The following is a 21,526-nucleotide window of genomic DNA, read 5'->3' as shown; positions in this document are numbered from 1 at the left end:
CAACTCACCTAACCTGCATGTGTTTGGGAATGTGAAAAGAAATCACACATTCACTCCGGGAGAATGCGCAAATTCCACACAAACAATGGCCAGGAACAAGATTCAAAACCAGGATACCAAATCCATGAAGCAGCATTATAATCATGCATCCTTAGTTACAATGTACTGTAGTCATTCATATTGTATTTAGTTTGCTTGTAAATTACATTTCCATTGTCAAAACTATACAACTCTTTTTTTCACTGTGCTAAACACACTTGGGTGGTTTGTGCCAGTTTACTTCCTTATTTACATGAAAACATCCACACCAACACTGTCTGTAAAGAGAAAGTTGAACAGAAATGTGCCCTTAACCCAGGAAAAATAGCATAGTGATAATAATGTATTCCTTTTGTTGTAATATAAACATTCCTCAGAAATGTGAAAAGCATCTTTTGCAAAACTGAAACCTTTGCTGCTTCAAACTGGATGATTAGTAGGTCTTTTTTTTTCCGTATTTGCACCAATGGATCAATGTAGACCCCATTCTAAACCACAAGAACAAGCATGGTAGTTTTTGGTATTTTTAGTGGAGGTATGGCAGTTTATACACAGAACTAAGTATAATCAGGGCAACAGTGATAGTCCAGGCCACATGCGCAACCAATATGGAAAAGATGAAACACACAGATGTTAAACAGAAGAGGCCCCAAAACTGATCCATGTGGCACACTCTGGGCAATGGGTGCTATAGGAGATTTATGACAAAACAGAACAAACTGATTTCTGTTCAATATAAACATTTAAAAATGCCTGGAACAGTGCCACCAATACTTAAAAGTGACTTCAAGTAATAGCTTGACTAACTGTGTCAAAGGGCTGCACTGAGTTGTAACAAAACAAGTAAGCTCACAGCCCAAAAGTCATCAACCATCAGAAGATCATAAGCCACTTTAACCACGGCCATCTTGCTGCTGTGACCATTGCAAAAACCAGATTGGTGTGGTTCAAATGGATCATTACAATGTAATGATTGAGTGCGCAACAATGAGTGCGCAACAATTCAGAACACTGAATAAAAATGAAGTGTGAGAAATTGTTTTAAAATTAGATAAACAGTCAGGGTTAAGGGCAGCTTTCTATAAAACAGGTCAAATTACAGTAGTCCTTTAATTAGATTGGAATGTATATATTGCAGAGAAAGGGATATATTTATAATGACAAGTAAGTACACAAAGACATTATTTTATCAGAGATACAGGCATAGGATTCCTAGGAGATAAAATTGGCTTACAACTATTATTCAACGTGCTAAAATGAATTATATTAGCTAGTAGAAATTAGCACAAATACTAGAAGCAAGCATATTATCAGAAGAAAAAAAAATTAACTTCAAAGTTCATAACATTAGGGCGGCACGGTGGCGCAGTGGGTAGCACTGCTGCCACGCAGTTGGGAGATCTGGGGACCTGGGTTCACTTCCCGGGTCCTCCCTGCATGGAGTTTGAATGTTCTCCCCATGTCTGCGTGGGTTTCCTCTGGGCGCTCTGGTTTCCTCCCACAGTCCAAAGACATGCAGGTTAGGTGGATTGGCGATTCTAAATTGGCCCTAGTGTGTGCTTGTTGTGTTTGTGTGTGTCCTGCGGTGGGTTGGCACCCTGCCCAGGATTGTTTCCTGCCTTGTGCCCTGTGTTGGCCGGGATTGGCTCCAGCAGACTCCCGTGACCCTGTGTTCGGATTCAGCGGGTTGGAAAATGGATGGATGGATGTTTCATAACATTACCAAAGCATGCAGTATTTAATTCCAAATTAAGGACTGCATTCAAATCTGTACAAAAGTACAAACATTTTAAACAAAGTTCTTGACAGGATAAAGCTGAAGAGTTATCAAATTTAGGTTTATTAAGTTTACGTAAGTTCATTTACTTCTGAAATATCGGAGGTTCTTGCAGAGATCAATGAGTGCCTTTAAATGCCTACCAATGTACCTCAAGGTTTTTTTGTTTTTTTTTTTAACTTGGATGCTCCAGTTGATATTCCTGAACTTTCTTATGACTGCACCAGAGAAATTAGGAAAATTAAAAGTACATGATTTTATATGCAGGTTGAAAGATAATAGGGTATTATAATTTGAAACTAGATCGGAAGTTGATGGAGTCGAGCAGCCCATACCCTAGCACTGGTGAGCAAGAGGTCTTAACCAAAACAATGTGTGGATTTACAGACTGAATAGTTCTTAAAGAAACAGTGCATTTGAATTTACCCAAAATGTGAGAGGAATGAGAATCAAGTAAAATGGCCTTGTGATCAGAAAATTCTAAATCAATAGCTATTACGCTGGTAATATTCTGTTCTACAACACAAAGTGAATCAAGGGCTTATCAGTGATGAAATCCCTGATTACTTCAGCTGTCTTTTTTAAAGAATGGGTATTAAATGGAACAATTTTAATTGCATAAAACTACAGGTGGATCAGGGTTTACCAATCATTTCAGCCAATGCCGCCATTTGAACACATGTTGAATGTGCACTTTAAGGTGGCCCTGGAGTTTTGAGGAGATGGTAGAAATTGGTGGAATACGGGGCAGACTCCCACCAAACCTTTATCTTGTTCCCTTTGTTTTCTTATACCATCAAATTAGGTCATGCTTTCTTATCTCCAGCTTCAAAGGTGATGATGCCTGAATCTTTTAAAGTGAGCTTTTTAACTATGAGGCTATGGTACCCTCATAGTTAAAATTATTATGTTCATTGGTGTGAAATGGAGTTTTATCCAAAAACCACTGTACATTGGTGTAGTCCACTGGAGAGATTTTGCACATAAAAGTGGCTGACGCTCCTTCAAAGACTTCCACATCCTCCAAGTCTTCAATGATAAGAACTTTCGTACCTAAGGTACAATACAAATACAGTACATCTGCACATATTATTGGACTTAATAAGTAGCTTTTAGGTGAAAAGTTGCATGTTCCTTTTCAAAATAGCCTTCATTAAAGTAGCTGGATTAGTCACAAGGAGGTATAGCATCATGTTTACAATAGATGTTTACCTTGTGTTAACAATATCAGTTTTATTTAAGTATGCTTTATATTCTGTTAATGAAAACATACTACATATTCTTAAATCCCTTTAAACTACAGCTGTTTAGCTGTTAGTAGTCATGTAAGTAGCATTAGGTAAAACCTAATGATGGTACTGGAAAATACAGAAGATGCAGTTAATAGTAGTAGTGGGCTTCCTTTTCATTTCCTACAGGTTATCAGTGAAATAAGATTAAAGAATTGTCAAGTGCATGATCCAAAAATCTGGCACATTTGAAATGATTGTGTGAACACAACTAGTTTATAATAGCTTACCATATTACCTGAATAATTAAAATAAACACATAGGGAAGTTCCATGTTATAGAGACAAATGCAGTATCAGAAGAAATATGCTGTGTATTAAGCCCATCATTACTTTTATTGTTACCATGAAAGGGATGAAGAGACAGGAGGAAGCAAACAAGAAGAACATTGTAGAAGCAAACTATATATAAGAAAATTGAGACAGATAGGCAAAAGTAAAGACAGGTGAATGGTGACAAAGTTTTCAAATAATGTTAATGGAAGTTATGTATACATACATACATTTGAATAAAAAGTGACTACTAATAAGAACTGACAGCTTTTCAAATACTGAGCTTTGCAATGTGTACAATTAGCATTATATACTGAACCATAAGGCTTACCATGAACTGTTAACTTTGCTTGTGTCTGGACTGCTCCAATGTCGCAGGAGTAAATGCCACTATCACTCTTCTCTACTTGACTGATAAACAGAATAGAGAGTGTGCCTTCTTGCTTCATCTTGTATTTAATGCCATCCTTTATTTCAGACATACCCTTCCTCCAGATGACCTGTGACACAGGTTCTGCTGTCTCACACTTAAGTGTTACTGAATCATTTTCTTCTGCAGTCAAGTCACAAAGCTCCATTGTAAACCTATTGAGATTCTCTGCAGAGGTAAAGATATGAGAGTAAGCACTGGTTGAGCATGTAAATCAATACAATGGTGCTCTCAAAGGTATCACAAAACCAATTGCTGAAACTTTGCTTACATCAACTGATTTTCTTAATATGCTTAATTCAGAAGAGAGCACAGGCAACTAGACAGGGTTTCCACTCTTTTCAGGAAGTCATTTTCCATACTATTTTCAGGACATTTTATGGGGAAATATACTCTTAAATACAGTATGTGAACACAAACAGGATTTCTAATTTCCACTATAAGATTGAAACCTTTTTAAAGCTAATAAAAGAATCACAAAGTTATGACTCCTAAATTGAAGTTTGTTATTTTATTAGTTAGATCTTTAATTATAAAATATCTGAGGTTGAGAAAACTTTCCATCAAACTTGCTGCGCTTACAATATAGCATCATTTTAATTGCATTTTGTAATGCACGTACTAGCAGTATGCATGTATTTTGCATGTCATTGGAAGATGGTGGAATATATTACATTACAAATACCTAATGAAATGTATTTTCAAACTAATAGCACCACTACTTAATATTTTATTTAGCATAAAACACACAGTGCGTAGAGTGTGCTGAGAGTGTGGTGCTGTATATTGGTTGTGTGCAAAACTTAATTAAAATATAGCAGTTCCAGTTTTTACCAACTGCCCCGGAACTAGGGCACATTGTGAGTAAAGGGTGCATTTGTATCTCAGCAGCACATGCAGGAGAAATGGCAGGTCTGGTGGGAGCTTAGTAGTAGGACAGTAAGTAAATAATTAGCTGTGTTCACATCTGTTAATAGTAAATATGCAATGCTAGGGTGAAAAAAACTCTATGCACACTTCAAAGCAGTAAAGGTTTCAATTTCAGAAAACATGCTTTCCGTGTTTTTGTTAATAACAACAAACACCCTTAATATAACAGTAAACTATATCTGCTTATCATGAATGTAGAGAAAAGTCAAGCAAAATGACACCTTTTATTGGCCAACTAAAAAGATTACAATATGCAAGCTTTCGAGGAAAGTCAGGCCTCTTCTTCAGGCAAGATACATTAGATCAGACATTAGAATATATAAATGTTATGTTGTTGACTGTGTCATTGAGGAGTTTGTGAAGTAACAAACAGATTAGTATTTTTTAATCCATCCCTTCTCTCTCGTTTATTTCATATTATTCAAGAATAAAGTGGCTACTCCAAACCTTTTTTTTTGGTGTTGTCTCGTTATTACATTAAATTCACATTGTCATCAGAATCATTTTCCATTTGTTAGGATTCTGTAAACCCATAAGGCATGCATCTCTGCAGTCAGACTGAAAGAGTGTGATTTATTAAATATTTTTATTTTAAAAGGTGTATATACATTTTTTTTCCTTCTAGTTAATATTTGCTTTTCAAAGTTCATAGTCTCACACAGAAGTCAACAAATTCAGAATGTTTATTTTTATCTTTATTATTTGCGGTGGTATTTTTCATGAAGGGCAGGTGGAGCTATTGTGCAAAAGTTAAATAAGTAATAAACTCACCTCGGTTATTTAACATATTGTTAAAATGTTTATAAGAAACTCAAGTTAGTTATCATTATTTAAAATTTCCAATTGTCCGTGATATGCTGGATGCAATTTCTTATCTAAAAAAACATTTCTTTATGGAGTATATGAAATTTTGTTTGTGCCTGGTGGTGCTAGCTTGTTTCCATGTTGTCGAGGCAGACCCTTTGACACTGTAGTGTTCTAGGCATACTGCTGCTCTTCATTGCACCTGTAAATCATGTTACACCTTGAAGCCTAGTTCCTTTTAAACTATACCATTGATTTTTTTTTTGTAATGCAGTTTAAAGTTTGTGTGAACTTGCACATCTCACTGTTTTGGACAGGCCCGGTCTTAGGTATTATGGGGCCCTAGGCGAAAGGGGGGTCCAGGGGCCCCCCTGAGGGGGGCGAAGCCCCCCTGGAATCTCTGTGAAATGCGTGAAAATTAGACCAAGGAGTCGATCCGGGGCCCCCCAGACGCCGGGGCCCTATGCGGTCACCTACTTCGCCTATGCCTAAGGCTGGGCCTGTTTGGGACAAATAATGCTGTAGTATATTTAAGTATATATGACAATTGCTCACTCTGACAATTTGTTTTGGGGGCCCCCAAGAAGGCGGGGGCCCTAAGCTATAGCTTGTGTAGCTTATACGTAAATCCTGCACTGGTTTTGGAGCAGTCATCATTGTTGTCATGAATTACATTGAATAGTTATGTACAGTATGATTTATCACTTTGTCCATTGAATAAAAATTGGGAATGTATGAATATTCATTTCTGTTTTGCTTTTAATGTTGTACGAAAAATTAAGAGAATTTTACTTTTCCTCCAGGGGCATCAATAAATATATAGAAAAAAATGAAACTTTAACTTGGTTAATTATCTTTTTTACCTTCAGGAATGCTGGTTATTAACTAAAACATTTGGCAAGACATCTACTTTATTTTCCTTACTTTCTCTGTAGCGGGCTATTAAACTTGTATCAAGGTATCTAAAGCACATTAATTTTAAGAAAAAGAAAAAGAAAATTTACTGATAAATACAAGGATTATAGAAATATAACTGCAAATATATTGACAAGACAGGACACAAGACAGACAAGAAAGACACTTATAACTCAGGCAAAAGTGTTTAGACGCTGAAATTCCTAACTTGAAGTAAGAGCTGCTTTTCAGTCTTGTCTGCCCACTGGCATAGGGCTTGGCTTGGCAGAGTGGGTCTCAGGTTTCAGAGATTGTCAGTTTTCAGATCCCCAAAGAGAGAGCAACTTATTAGCTTTTAGGTTTCGGAGAACAGATTGCACAGAGTGTGTGTGAGCATCTTCAAACACAGTACCAGCAGCTTTTCAGCCAAGAGAGATGAGTGCAGCTAGTTTTTGAAGGAAAGTTTAACCTTTTTGATAAATACAGGGCACCTGGTACCTTATTTGTAAAGCTTGCATATGCACAAAAAGAGGCTGGAAATGTGCATAATCAACCTCCCACTTTGAGATTTATAAAAGAAAACTTGATGGGTGGTGCATGTGTATATTTACAGCAACTCTAACACATGCTTATGCAACATTTCAGAGAAACCCTTGATAAAGAAGGGAAATGCAGGCAAACCACCTAAATGATAATTCGCAAGCATAATAATTAATATAACTGAAGTATTATTGTAATCTGCGTTGACATGACAAACAAATTACACCTCAAAAATAATGAATATGATGTACAGACTATATTTTAGTTTCCTTAAAGATGATCAATGTATTGGCATTGAAGAACTTTTTTGTTTTTTTATCAGTTTATATTGGCAACTTGTCATTTCTCAGCAAACAGGCAGACAAGTCAACAGTATCTCAGCCAAACTTCACTCCATTATGCCTCTTGGGCTGCAATACATTAACCGACTGATGAATTTCTACATCCAGTTTTCATATGTGTGTGACTCAAGGTTATTATAGTTAATGAAAACTAAAATCAAAACAAACTATTATTAAAAAAAAATTGTAAACTGAAATAAAATAATTAAGAAAACAGAAATGAAAAACTAAAACTTAACAAAACTATTAAAGTAGCTGGAAAGACTAACTGAAATAAAATAATAATTTACTAAAAATATTTTTAGCTTTCATTTTTGAATGAATATTCTTGCCGTTAGTCTTTAACCCTTGTAACTTCTAACTCTAAAACAGAAAATAATCCACTACGAGCCACCCACATATATTCATCCAGTGAGCGGCAGCTGGTGAAGGAGGGCAGGTGTTCACATAGCATTGGCGGTGACAGATCAAGATGAACATGGGTGGATAAAGCGTGTGAAACAGAAAGTGATTTACTGCGCTATCTTTCTTTGCGCTTGTTGTATATCAAGTTGTAATTCAAACACCTGAAATCAGAATGTGCTGGTCAATAAAAACTTCACTGTATGGACAGAAAAATCAAAAATGAGTAACATTTCAATTTAATTCACCTACCACTTTGCACAAGAAAAATCCTTTTTGAAAATAAAATGGCACTGATTGAGAGACTGACAAGGTCAACATACAAGATCAGCATAATGTTGCTGACCAATAATTAACAATGAAATGATACAAACCTTGTAAAATTCTTGAGTTGACTAAGGCTGTATTGAACTACGGGTTGGTAGGTGAAGATAATTTGCCAACTGTTGAAAAACTAAACCTACTAATGTGTTTTTGTATTTATTGTTTATTTATTAATTTGTCTTTTTTTAGTTTTACATTCTGTGACGGGCAGCCAGGTCCCATGCCCGGCCGGGACGCCCCTTCTACATATGTTCCGGGGGAGCAACCATGGGCTCCTCAGTACCTCCCCCCCGGGACGCTTGGTGGCAGCCTTCCTGGCTGATGATGGTGCCTCAGTTTCCCGCAGGGCTCCATGGGAGATGGAGTTCTCCACAGCCCTGTTGGGATTTGGGGTAACCACCAGGGGGTGCTGCATAGGTCCATGAGCTGGCCTGGATAACTATACAGTCCTGCCCGGAAGTGCAATTAGAAACAGGTGATCAACCACCTGGAGCACTTCCGGGTGGGCTTTAAAAAGGGCCAGCAACCACCACTCAAGAGCCAGAATCGGGAGGAAGAGGATGAGGTTGCCAGGGAGGAGTGGTGGTGCCAAACGGGAGTGTATTTGTGGTTTTGATTTGTGTTTACTTGGACTGTATTGTGTCTGGGGGGTTCACGGGGAAGACGTGCTCTCTAGCAGAGGAAAATAAAGTCTTTTGTTGGATTTTACACATGCCTCTGTGTGTCAGTCTGTGCTGGGTCAGGTGCTGTATAGCACTACTTTCACAATTCATAGCTCAAAATACCTGATATTGTGAAAATAATCGGGTGGCAGGATTTCTCTCTCTCAAAAAAAAGTTTTTTTTTTCTTAACATCAGTCATATCATACATATTGCATACTAGGAATTTTTCCTGCCTGGCATCTAAACCTGCTGGGGTAGGCTGCATAATTCCTGTGATCCTGCTCTGGATAAGCAGATTTAGAAAATGTATATATTGTTCCTAATCTCAGATGCTGTTTCTGTTATTTTGTGGCTGTCCATACTCCTATTACCTGCTCATACTCTGCTCATTATGGGTTTACTGTTCTTATGCATGGGCTATTCAAATCTCACTCTCCCTAACCTTGACACTACAGGCTTGTTTTTCTTTGTTTTCCTCAATACAGCTAGGTGGGGTCTACACACTGATTCAAGCTTAAGAGCCCTGTTGTTTCTAAGCACAGTAGAATCTATTTTCTGATTTTTGATATCTTTTCAGGCCTGCTGGTGGCAATTTTCTGTCTATAAATTTTATGTGGCTGAGATGGAATCGGAGATCAATATGGCTGGTAAAAACAAATCCAAGTATGGCAGATTTTTTAATGCAATATTGAAGGCATTATTTGTAAGCACATTGTCTTGGAGTAGGATATGTTGTGTGTTGTAGACATTTAGAGTACAAAACCCTCAAACCTTAAAATTCACCTAAATTACGAATTGGCCCCTTCTGAGCAAAAAAAGTGAAAGATGAAAAGTGCCAACAGTCCGCTCAAATTATTCAGCATAAATGACATAGAAAATATTTAAAAAATCATAAAATTGTATAAAATTATTCATATTTAGTATCTAGTTTTGATTATACTTGATTTTATCAGTCAAAAACAAAACCTGATAGTAAACCATGTAGTGTAGTAAGCTTCTGTTAACATTAAACTCAAATTATATCCAAACCCGTCACGTGTACAGTTCTGTCTGATTGTGACACAAAACTAAACTCCATAGTAGCTCTGTAACCATACCATAATTATTAATACTGAAACTAACAGATATACAAATAAAATAGAAATGTCTTTGTTAAATAAAAACTAAATGAAAACTAAAAATACACGATGAAGGAAAACTAAAACTAAACTGATTTTCCAAGTAAGGTCAGAAAAAATATAGAAATAAAAACTAATACAAAAAGGCAAAACTATAATAACTTTGCTCTCTGGACCCTGTTTTAGGATGTGCTAGCCTACATTCTGAGACTGATGGCCAGACTACATCCAATCTTATTAATTATGTAGAGGAATATATTTTTGACTCCATTCTGCAGTACTCTACCAGCATGCAATATGACCCAGCACTGAGAAAAGAATGGAAGTGGGTATCTCATTGTTCATTAAAAGTCAGCACACAGCTCTTTCAAAAAGGAGTGAATCCTGAACTCATAGAGATTAAATAAACTGAGTTTATCCCAGAAAGGAATTTGAAATTAATCTAAATATACTGCAAGAAACAAGTGTATTTCTGATCTAGATTTTCAAGACCTAAATATAATCATAACATAACAATTCTCCATTAACAGAAATACAATGCAAGATTATTTTCTTTTCTTAGAATAAATTAATATTTTCATTTTTAGTGATGTCCATGTAATGAAATCTTGTAATTAAACAGGTCATTTCGATATAAAATATAAGCATTCAGAAACTCTATGCTCCCCTTATCACAACAAGCTTATAGTTGCTGGGTTATAGCAATATAACACTGCACAACAACATTTTTGCTTCTTGAACACTATTGGGTGTTTCTTATAGATTTGTGGGTGCTGATCACGAATATCTCATCAAAATTTACCCATCACGTACCATTTCAGTTTTGTCATGATTTTTTTTTTATATTTGTATCCAAACATTTATGCTCCTGTAAGTGACTTATCAACAACAGTTTGTGCAGCCTGGGCATGTCCAGGCATGGAATCAGGCCAGGTTGGAAGCTGTTCTGTGGAAGTTGACATGCTGGGCAGGTCTGAACAAGCTTGATGCTGTCTCAGCATGCTATAAAGATGGCTTTCATACACCGATCCTGCTCATTTGGTTAATATAGATAGTCAGTGTGTATGTATAGTATCAGTATAGTAAAGTATGGTATCTGTAGCAATATAACAGTAAGTAATGCTATAGACCAGGGATATTCAACTAAAATCTAAAGAGGTCCAATTAGAGAAAATTTCTTGAAGCAATGGTCTGGAAGATCATGTTGTCTAACTATTTAGTATCATATATATTTAAGTAGCCTAGTAGTTGTATCAGCATCTGCATGTAATCAATACCAGAGTTTCAAATCAAATGAGTTCAGTACAATTCAAAAACTTTTTGACAATATTTATTGTCACGTAACACAGAACTGAACATGAATATATGACTGCAGATACGTATAATGTTCCATCACAGTATATAATGTTCTTAAATTTACTAAATAAAAGTAGGGCTGCATATCAAAATAAGACAAAATAAATAAAATGTGAAAATTGTGCATGTTTAAATAAAGTGCTTAACTTCAGAAAAATAAAATAAATAGAGAAAAAGCTTGAATTTCCCCTTTTCTGTTTCATATCTTGACTCGACAGTCCCAACCAATTTTACAGATAATAAATCTCAACACATCTTAACAAATAAACCATTTTAAATGCTCACTTTCTTCCCCTCTTATATTCATCGCTCCACTTTTTTGCTCAGTGAGAGAATTGAGCTCTAGCTTGTCCTGCCAGGATTTTAAACCTGGGCTTGAATGGAGTCAGAGCCTTTCTCATAGACATGTGGAGGTGTTCATTGATTGAGCCTGGAACAATATTTAATTTTGATTATGTTCATTGTGGAGAAAGCTGCCTCACAGTTGTGTGTGGAGCCAAACATGGTTAAGATGTACAAGGCTACTTTTCTCAGACCTGGGAAAGTTGTCTCAGGGACCATTTGGAGCCAGAAAGTGGAAGGGTCAGTTCCTCCACACTGCTATTTCAGAGCCACATCTGCTTGGAAATCAACCAGTTGCATCTGAAGAGGCTCAGCATTTACCCATTTAAAGTGCTGTGTGACTTCCTTTGAGAACCCCCTGACATCTGTGATGAGAAATAGGCTCTGAATGAACATGGCGAGCTGCTGTCCAAAGCTGAAGGTGTCAAAACAATTGCTGAAGTTTACAATCAGCTTATTAATAAAGTCAACAAAAGAAGACACATCTCGATGTCCCTGAACCTGTTCCTGCACTGCTGGGAAGTGTTCACAGTCTTCATGCAAGTCTTCCTTGAACACCTCAAGTTTCATCTGAAAGGAGCGGACAGCCGTCATCAGTTCAACAACTGAATTGTCTTTTGACAGACCTCTTGTACTGGTCTGAAGGGGAGTGACACCTAAAAGGTCTTCAGAGTGCTTTCTGGTCAGTGTTGAAAAACCTGACATACACTAACAGCTGAGCATTGTCACATTATGCATTGGCCTTATGCATTGCTTCATCAAGCTGGGGTAGCACGTCCTGAGTCAATATTTCACTTTTCTTTGTGACAGATGATGCTGACATGGGTATTTGCTTTATTTTATCACACAGCTCTTGTTTTTTTTTTCTCTCAAGTAGTGTTTCAGCTACTGCACTCATGCATTCTTTGACAACCCCTCTATCAGTAAATGGCTTTTTGTGTAGACCCAAAATCCAAGCAACTCTGAGGGAACATTCATAAGCACGTTGTTGGGCAGTGAATGTGTGGCTCAGGAACCTGGTGGACAGGTCATATTGGGCTCTGAGACTAATTATTTTCTGTGATCTCACTTCGGATTTGAGTGGGTATGTTTGTTCGAAACCTTTATGTTTCATCTCATAATGTCGTTTCACATTAACATTCACTTTTAACAAGTGCCACGGTTTCTGAACATATGAGACACACTGGTTTAGTGCTCCCAGTGGGAAGTATGAACAGAAATGAGTTTGTCCATTCTGGATTAAATGCCCTATTTTTGCTGTCCACTTTTCTTTTTTTGGAGAGCGCCATTTGTTGCTTATTTTTCTGTCCCTTTCTCCATCTCACCTGTCTTTTCTTTTTCCTGCGCAGTTGTCTGAATCTCTCACTTTCTTCCACCTAGAATCCACAGACTTGATTGGCTGAGTGGTATCACGTGAAATGGCTTAACGCGCATACAATTGGTCTGTGCATTGCCTCATCCACTAAAACATTACCGTAAAGACTACAAAAGCTGCGCTGGCTAAAATAGAAGCGTCCCGTCAGGTTTTAAATCATAACCTTCTGTTTTAGCTGTAAGTCTGAGTCCGTATGAGACAGCCTCTGGGTCCGGACCCGGACTGCGGTACACCTGTTAGTGACCTCTGCTATAGACGTTTTGGTGTCGGGCGATATGTCTCGTCAATGTCATAACAGCCGCGATACACTGTGCTATATCTGTGGCAAATATACGCTTGCGCCTCAGAGACGTTGGATGACTGATGGTTTCTCTGCCAAAAACAAGAAGTCAATTGAATATTTTAATCTGCCTTCAGCAATGAGACCCATGCCACATGACGACAGTCTTCCAATTCCTAAACCACCAGAGGATTGGACCTTCAGATGAAGAAACTGCCATGCAGGGTACTGACAGTGACATTGACCCTGATTTTGAACCGTGCTCATCAGGCAAATCACATCTGATAACACAGTCCAAATTGAACGATTTGGTCAGAAATTTGGGTCTGTCAAAAGCCAAGCTGCTGGGTTCAAGACTGCAGGAAGGATGTTTGCTGTCACCAGGTATGAAAATTTCTGTGTTTCGAGGCTGACATCATGATATAACCAAATTTTTTGCACAAGTCGACAGTCTCTGTTTCTGTTGTAGTATTGAAGGATTGTTCTCTGTCTTGGGTTGTGATCACAACCCGGAAGAGTGGCGTCTCTTCCTTGATTCGTCAATGTTAAGCCTGAAAGCTGTTCTGCTACACAATGGCAACGTTTATCCTTCAGTACCTGTTGACTATGCAGCACACATGAAAGAAACGTATGTGAATATGGAACTGTTGCTGAAGCACGTCCAGTATAGCAGGTACAACTGGAATATCTGTGGAGATCTTAAAGTCGTTGCTCTGTTACTAGGACTGCAGCTCGGCTATACAAAGTCCTGTTGTTTCATCTGTGAATGGGACAGCCATGTCAAAGAGTCACACTATTCTCGATAGAACTGGCCACTCCGTAAAAAGTTAGTTCCAGGATAGAAAAATGTGGCACATGAATCGCTTGTTGACCTGGCAAAGATATTTTTGCCTCCTCTTCACATAAAACTGGGACTCATGAAGAATTTCATGAAAGCACTGAACAAGGAAGGTGAAGGTTTTCGTTATTTAAAACAGATGTTCCCAAGAATAACTGATGCTGAAGATCAAAGAGGGCATTTTTGTTGGCCCCCAGATCAGATATGTTATGAGTGACAAGCGGTTTGAAGATCTGTTAGTTGGGCCGGAAAAAATTGCCTGGAAAGCCTTCAAAGACGTTGTTGACAATTTTCTGGACAATTACATAGCCCCAAACTACATTCAGCTGGTAGACAAACTTCTCAAAGCATACAAGACAATGAAGTGAAACATGTCACTCAAGATTAATTTCCTCCACTTACACTTGAACTTCTTCCCCACAAATCTCGGCGCTGTCAGTGACGAACACAGTGAAAGGTTTCACCAGGACATTGCTACGAGAGAAACAATATCAGGGCAACTGGAATCCGTCAATGCTTGCTGACTACTGTTGGACGCTGCAACGTGATGCACCAGACATTGAATACAAAAGAAAATCAGGAGCAAAACACTTTTAATTCTGTTGAATTTAATAGCTTATGTGAAACATAAACGTGACTAAAAACATTATTGTCAGTAAAAAAATTGTTGTGCAGTGTTATTGAATGTAATTTGTCATGAAAGGCTACAAATCAAATGAACAATGATTATTCTCCTTAGATCTTCAATAGTAAAAAGGGAATAGTGATTTTAATTCTGCAACAAACAGCACTGGTGACTCACAAAAACTAATATAAACATTTCTTCTTTTTTAAACTTTTGCTTTCTTTTAGTTGATGAAAAATATTTATATCCCTTCAATAATGTATTTTCCTTACCTTTGACCTCAACTTTTGCTGAAGACTTAGCTATCTCTGTTTCACAGGTATACTCCCCAGAGTCCTTTGTGGTGGTATTATGCACAGCAAGTTTATTAGTGCACCCATCTTGGACAATATCATACTTTTGGCTTTTTCTAATGACTTTTCCATCTTTATACCACTTGACACTGGCCTCTGACTTTGATGTTTTACAAACCAGTATAATGTCTTGTCCTGCTGTTATGATACAGTTTTCCAGGTTTTCAGTAATTGTGGCTGGTTTCTCTGTTTAAAAAAAAAAAGCACCAGTCAATAAAGAACAACTACAGTAAAATAATACTTTATTGGATGACAAAGCTATATTGTTACATTTACACAGCTAGAATGATTTCCTAAAAGTCACCTTTCACAAACAGAGTAGCCTTAGATTTGAGGTTCCGAGCTGTGAAGATCACATCTCCAGCATCAGCTGCTTTTACTTCCTTAATTTTTAGAACATATTTTCGACCTTTATTTGATATGTCAAATCTGTCACCGGACACTACAGTCTGACCATTCAGGCTCCAACAGCACTCATCAATACTTTCATGGGACAGAATACATTCAAAAGTGCAGCTTTCTCCTTCCTTGACTTCCGCTGATTTTAGCCGCTTAGTGATTCCAATGTTTAAATCTGCAATTACATGTGGACATTTTTATGAAAATTATTTAATTATGAGACATCAAAAATCAAAATATTTTTATATTACCAGCTTGTCAGTTGGCAGCAGAAATCCAACATTATGGGCCTGAATCACATACATAGTTTATAGTGTTTTCAAATTCTCCCTATGTCTGTGCAAATACATTTTTTCCTCAAGACCTAGGGGTACACTTGTTTTTCACACACATCCCAAAAATATGCATGTTAGGTTAAATGACAAGTCTATTCCAGCAGCCCTGAGCACAAGCCAACATTGGAAAGAGCATCAATTAATTAATTTACCAATCAAAGTTTTACTAAATTTCATGGAACCTTATAACTGCTTCTCAAAAAAGATTTAGTTATTTTGTGAATTATTTTGCAATAATCAATGTGTTATTTCACAAATGTATTTTGTTATTTCATAAAGACATTATCTGCTGCCAAGCATAACACTGTACATGCTGCTCATGATTTGGTTGTCTATCTATCTATCTATCTATCTATCTATCTATCTATCTATCTATCTATCTATCTATCTATCTATCTATCTATCTATCTATCTATCTATCTATCTATCTATCTCTAGTGACAGCTATTGTCACACTCCAGCACCCTCCAACAGCCGCTCAACAACCCCCCAGCTTCACTGTTCACTGAAACTCTTAAAACAGGCAAGAATTGGTTGTCCACTGCCAGCTCAACTGCAGGTTTGCAGGCTCACTGCGTAATGTCTATCGCACGATGGTTAATGCAGGGATCGTTTAAAACTGGCCACTGACTTGGCCATGTGCTCACTTTCTATAGCATATCCTCCAGAATGAACCTACTTGATGAAGAAGGCTATCTGCTCTTTTAATCTGAAGAAGGGAGTTAATGTAGGATGACTATCAGTGTCACTGCTTGCTTGATGTGTGTTTAACCTATTTGGTTAAGTGCTTAAGTTTATTCCTGTTTTCCAAAAATAAAGCTGATTTTCTCAGAAACCTGGCTTCACCTTCATCTCTATTGTGCAAGTCTTTGATGCAAACATCAGTATTATGGGAGATATAAGGCCCCCACGCAGCATGTAATTAAATGAAAACAGCTGTACAAAAGTTTTAGGTATACATTTCATTTTAATCAGATTAAAGCTTAGTAAGTTTAATATAGATCTTTTAACATAGGCAGAGTGGTAGAACGAAGCTAGTTTTCTGCCTCACAGGACCAGGGTCTGCATGGGGATTGCATATTCTCCCCATGCATTTGTAGATTGAGTATGCTTAACTGCAGAGGATTACCCGTTTTAACACTAAATCCTTGAAATGTGTCGGTAATAAGGAATCCAGTAATTGGAAGTCTGGAATTCCCGGACGCTTCCCATTCCCGCATTCCCAGGAATGAAACTGCTGGAATTCCCGGCTGAATGGGAATGGCCAAGCTCATATATATAGCGTGTAAAAGTGTAAAAATCGATCAAGAAATAACAGAGTTATAGTTGAAAATAATTAAGTGGCACGGTTTTTTGTCCCACGGTGTAGTGTGTTGCTCATTAATTCAGTCAACAACAGACCAGCAGCAGTCAGTCTCCCGGCTCCCACTAAGACTGAGCACAGTGGACTGGGAGGTGTCTGCACTCTGCAGCTCACGAATGCTGGGACGGGGCAGAGTTCATTGACGTCTGTGCTGTTGACAGCTTTGAACAGCAACTTGAAATTGCAGTCTGTTGCATCCACATTATCTGTGCCAAGAAACTTGCCATCACAGAATGATGACAAGAAACTGGATGCATCAGTAAAAGCTGAAATGGCGGTGTTTCAGAGCAATGGCAAGCGCGGCCGTTGTTTAGAACAAGTGCATCAGTATTTGATGACTGTGCTGCCTACTTCAGTGGAGGCAGAGCGTGCTTTCTCTGTGGCTGGCATATTTTGAACGAAGGTGCGCTCTCGCCTGGACGACTGCACACTCGACAGGTTGTGCTTTCTATGCACTTATTACCGCAACTAACTAGATACATGTACTAGTTACTGCTTGTAGTTAAGGTTAGTCTTTTATTGGTGCCAACATATTGCAGTAGTTTTATTAAAAATAAATGCTGCTTGTTCTAAAACCGTTCACATGTGAGATGCCCATGCACTGTGTCATTCCTGGGAGCCTGGGATTCCTGGGAATGACATGCGGGATTCCCAAATTCCCGGGAATTGCTAAACCCGTCTGGGAATGGATTCCCTAGTCGGTAATACTTCTCAGTTAACAAAAGATGTTTAATCCATCATGTGCTGTGAAGTAAATAACATACATCACCTTTTTCTTTCCCAAATCTGAGCCCACAAAGATTTGAGATAAAAACAGTAGCTGCTCCACAACCAAGATCACACTGCTTCAAAATATCTGTAGCAAATAACTGGATTAAAAGTAAATGGATAATTATAAGTTTCTGTCACTGGACTGAAACAGCACACTCTTTTCTGCTTGGATGTGTGGTTGATCCCTCAAAGAACCAGCATGCCATCCACCACATCTGCTTCTTGCCTTACACCTAGTGTGGGCTACAATAACCACTGGTTCATTTTGATCCTTAACTGGAGGGATTAAGTTTTCCCCTCAGCACATGTAGGATTAAATGTACAGTATATGCCTATAACGTTTTGTTCAGTCCTTGTCATACATGCATTTAAACTCTCCCATATTAGCTGTCTTTAGATGACTGAAGCATGTATGTGTGCAGTGACACACATTTTTTTTGAAATAATGCAATAATTATTGTGAAATATTTCAGTTGTTTAGCAAAATAATGCTACAATTGTTGCAAAATAACATAATACTTTTTTGCAAAATAAGGCAATTTTTTTGAGGGGCAGGAATAAGTCATTCAAAATATAATATAAAATATGCACTATGTAGACCAAAGACATTTTTATCCTCTAAAAATTACCCTACAATTTCCCACACCTAAACTTTTAACAGTTTGTATATCCTAATAGCATTGGCATTTGGTGTCTTAGTTCTGGAGCCCACTGTGGTGAAACAGCCTCCCTATAAACATTATAACTGCTTAAGTATTTGCACTATATGAATAATTTTACCAATTAAAGAAAAAGCATGTGTCATTATATTTTAACAATTTTAAGACTTACTTTATTATTATTGTAATCCACTTTAAGGTAAATACCACAGCACTGGGTGCAAAGCAAGTATAAACATTCCCCTGTCTTCCCCATAGTATCATCAACCCTGAAACAGGTGCTAGTGCATTATTTGCTACACTAATAGATATAGAGCAATTTTAGAGATGTCAAATAACCTAATAAGTATATATTTAAAATGGGGGAGAAACATGAGATTATCACATGGAAATAATTATAAACTCAACTGCTGTTTTGCCCTTTTGAATCAGATTTAACAAAATTATGATTTAGCAAGAAGTATCAGTCATGAACTGTATACCCACCTTGAACTGAAAGTTTTGATTTGGTTATGTCAGTGCCAATGTTGCAGGTGTATAATCCAGCGTCATCTTTACAAAGATTATGCACAATTAGTCCCAGCGTCTTTCCTGATTGAAGCAGCTCATACTTATCACTGGAGTCCAAAGGTATATTATCTTTTTTCCAGAGGGGCTTGACTTTTGGTTTGGAGACTTCACATTCAAATGTAACCATCCCCCTCTCTTCTCCCATAATATCATCAAGTGACTTGAGGAAGACTGCCAGTTTCTCTGGAATTAATAATTATTATTGATAAATTAACAAATGCCTGAATAGATTCTTTCCCTTATCTGAATACAGTTGTATTAGAATTACTATGATTAAACTGTTAAGCCATTTTACATCACAATGTCATATTTACCTTTAATTTTCAGTGAAACACTCTCTATGACTTCTCCAACTTTTATTTTTACAGTTCCAGCATCCTCAACTGTAAGGCGTTTTAGAGTTATGCTATGGAATTTTCCATCTTTTTTTATCTCATTTACTTCATTGGCGCAAAGGAGTGTGTCGTTCAGGTACCACTGTACATCTTCATCCTCATGGGAAACTTCACAAGAGAAAAAGGCATTGCCTTCCTCTTCAACATCTACATCTTTAAGGTGCTCTGTTATCTCAATCTTGCGTGCTGAAGAAATTTTAGAAAAGTAAAGGAAAAAAATTACCTCGCCTACAAAGGCTCTAAGAATAAGTTTCAGGACCATACATACTGTATTAAATGCAGTTTTTTTATTTACTATTAATTCATGTTAGTCATTAAAAAGTAACATAACATTCTCAAAACTCACTTAATCAAATTCAGAGTGACTAGGGGAAAGACCCCAGACAGCACTGAGCTCAAGGCAGGAAATAGACTTGGTCAGGGCATCAGGCCATCACATGGCCCAATGAAGCACATTTGGAACCAACAGCTAACTAATGAGCACATCTTTAAACTGGTGGGGAAGAAAAACAATAGATATCATTCGTAACATGTTTGTAAATGTGAGTATTTTTGCATGTAAAAGATGGTCATACTAAAACCTTAAGCTGGATTCACAAATTCTATGCTGAATCCAGATTTGATTATAATCACATGTGTAGGTTGATGAATTGAATTGCGTTATTACTCGATTACCATAAATCCATACCTATTAAAGCCCAGTTTACTATTATATAAGGAGATTAATATTGATATGGGATAAGGTTTGCAAAAATGTTGCAAAGAAAGAAAGACTGAGCTCATTTTAGCTAAATTGGGAAAAATAAATATTTTCTATTGTTATTAATAGAATAACCAGATCAAAGGCTTAGATGATGTTAAGAGTCACTGTTAACTGTTGTTTTAGAGTTATAAACCTTTCAGGAAATCAAATAATTTGGTTTGAAGTTGGATGCAAATAAAAGCATAGCTTCACACAAAAATAGCTCCAGAGTTGCCAAGCATTTTCTGAACTGTGCTACAGATAAGTGCTTTGCCTCATTTTTGGAGAAACCAACATTATCCCTGATTGACACTGCAGCATGCCTCTGAAATTAAATCCTGAAAACACTTTAAAAAAGAAATATTTGTTTTTATTGAATAAACAACTCTTAAGCTTGAAGCTGGCAATAGCTTATGAAATTTGAGAAAGGTGTTATATTTGCAATATTTAAAATTATACTTCAAAGGCATCTGCATATTATTGTGAATATAAGAAAGCACAATATAAATAAAAATTTTCATTCATAACAAATTTTTGTGTGTTCTGTGATGTGAGATTTAATAAAAAAAGTAAATTTTTCTTGTAAAAACTTTGTGTTTTGGTTGCTGTTAAGGAATCATACGAGAATTTTAAAAGGTTTTATTTCCATTTAGAAGGGATTTTTGCCAAAGCAACTGAGTGTTTGGGGGAGCATTTAAAAAGATTACTTGTTACTTGTACTTTTTATATGTATTCAAACTAGCATCGGCAAGGCAGGACAGTAGGCAGCAGTAGCTGACACTAGCATCTCTGTAAGTAAATAACCGGTGTAGTAAGTAACAGAAACAATGATTCCTTAGTAGGGAGAAAAAAGGCAGCAGCTGATTTCAAAGTGGTAAAGAGAAGGGTTCAGCAGCATGTAGGCATGTGACTACTGTTAAGGTGCTGATTAGGCTGTAGGGGCAGACAAGACAGTAAAAACTAGAAGCAGACATTCAGCAAGCGAGTTTTTCTAGTTTGAACAGTTTAAAGGGCAGTTAACACAGCAGTTAAAAAGGTGACAGCATAAGGGTTCATTAATACAAAGTAATACAAATGGTGCAAGTGGAGAGCCTTTAAGTAAGTAACAAGAGGAGTGCAAAGTTAGGAGAGGAGACAAAGAAAAGTAAATTTCATAGAAGGACAAACAGTAAGCAGCAGGGGAGAATATTACAGCAGCTGAAGGGTTTAGAAGGAGTAAAATAACTGTACCAGTTATTTAATCTATTTTTTTTTATCTTAATTGTTTTGCTTTTACCATTTAAGTTAAAACCACTTAATT

General features: G+C 37.1%; 1 protein-coding gene across 1 annotated transcript in view; it reads right to left on the bottom strand.

Annotated features, from left to right (window-relative positions):
- obscnb (obscurin, cytoskeletal calmodulin and titin-interacting RhoGEF b) overlaps positions 1 to 21,526 on the bottom strand; it is a 565,304-nt gene that overhangs the window by 316,410 nt on the left and 227,368 nt on the right. Inside the window, exons 30-34 of the mRNA XM_051928767.1 lie at positions 19,404 to 19,670; positions 19,006 to 19,272; positions 15,297 to 15,566; positions 14,912 to 15,178; positions 3,709 to 3,975 (exon numbers count right to left, since the gene is read on the bottom strand). Coding sequence (XP_051784727.1) covers positions 3,709 to 3,975; positions 14,912 to 15,178; positions 15,297 to 15,566; positions 19,006 to 19,272; positions 19,404 to 19,670 — 1,338 coding nt within the window. The remainder of the gene's footprint in view (positions 1 to 3,708; positions 3,976 to 14,911; positions 15,179 to 15,296; positions 15,567 to 19,005; positions 19,273 to 19,403; positions 19,671 to 21,526) is intronic.

Source organism: Erpetoichthys calabaricus, chromosome 6, assembly GCF_900747795.2.
Source record: "Erpetoichthys calabaricus chromosome 6, fErpCal1.3, whole genome shotgun sequence".
Classification (NCBI taxonomy): Eukaryota; Metazoa; Chordata; class Cladistia; order Polypteriformes; family Polypteridae; genus Erpetoichthys; species Erpetoichthys calabaricus.
The sequence above is the reverse complement of the archived record's forward strand: the minus strand, read 5'-3'. Positions and strand labels throughout refer to the sequence as shown.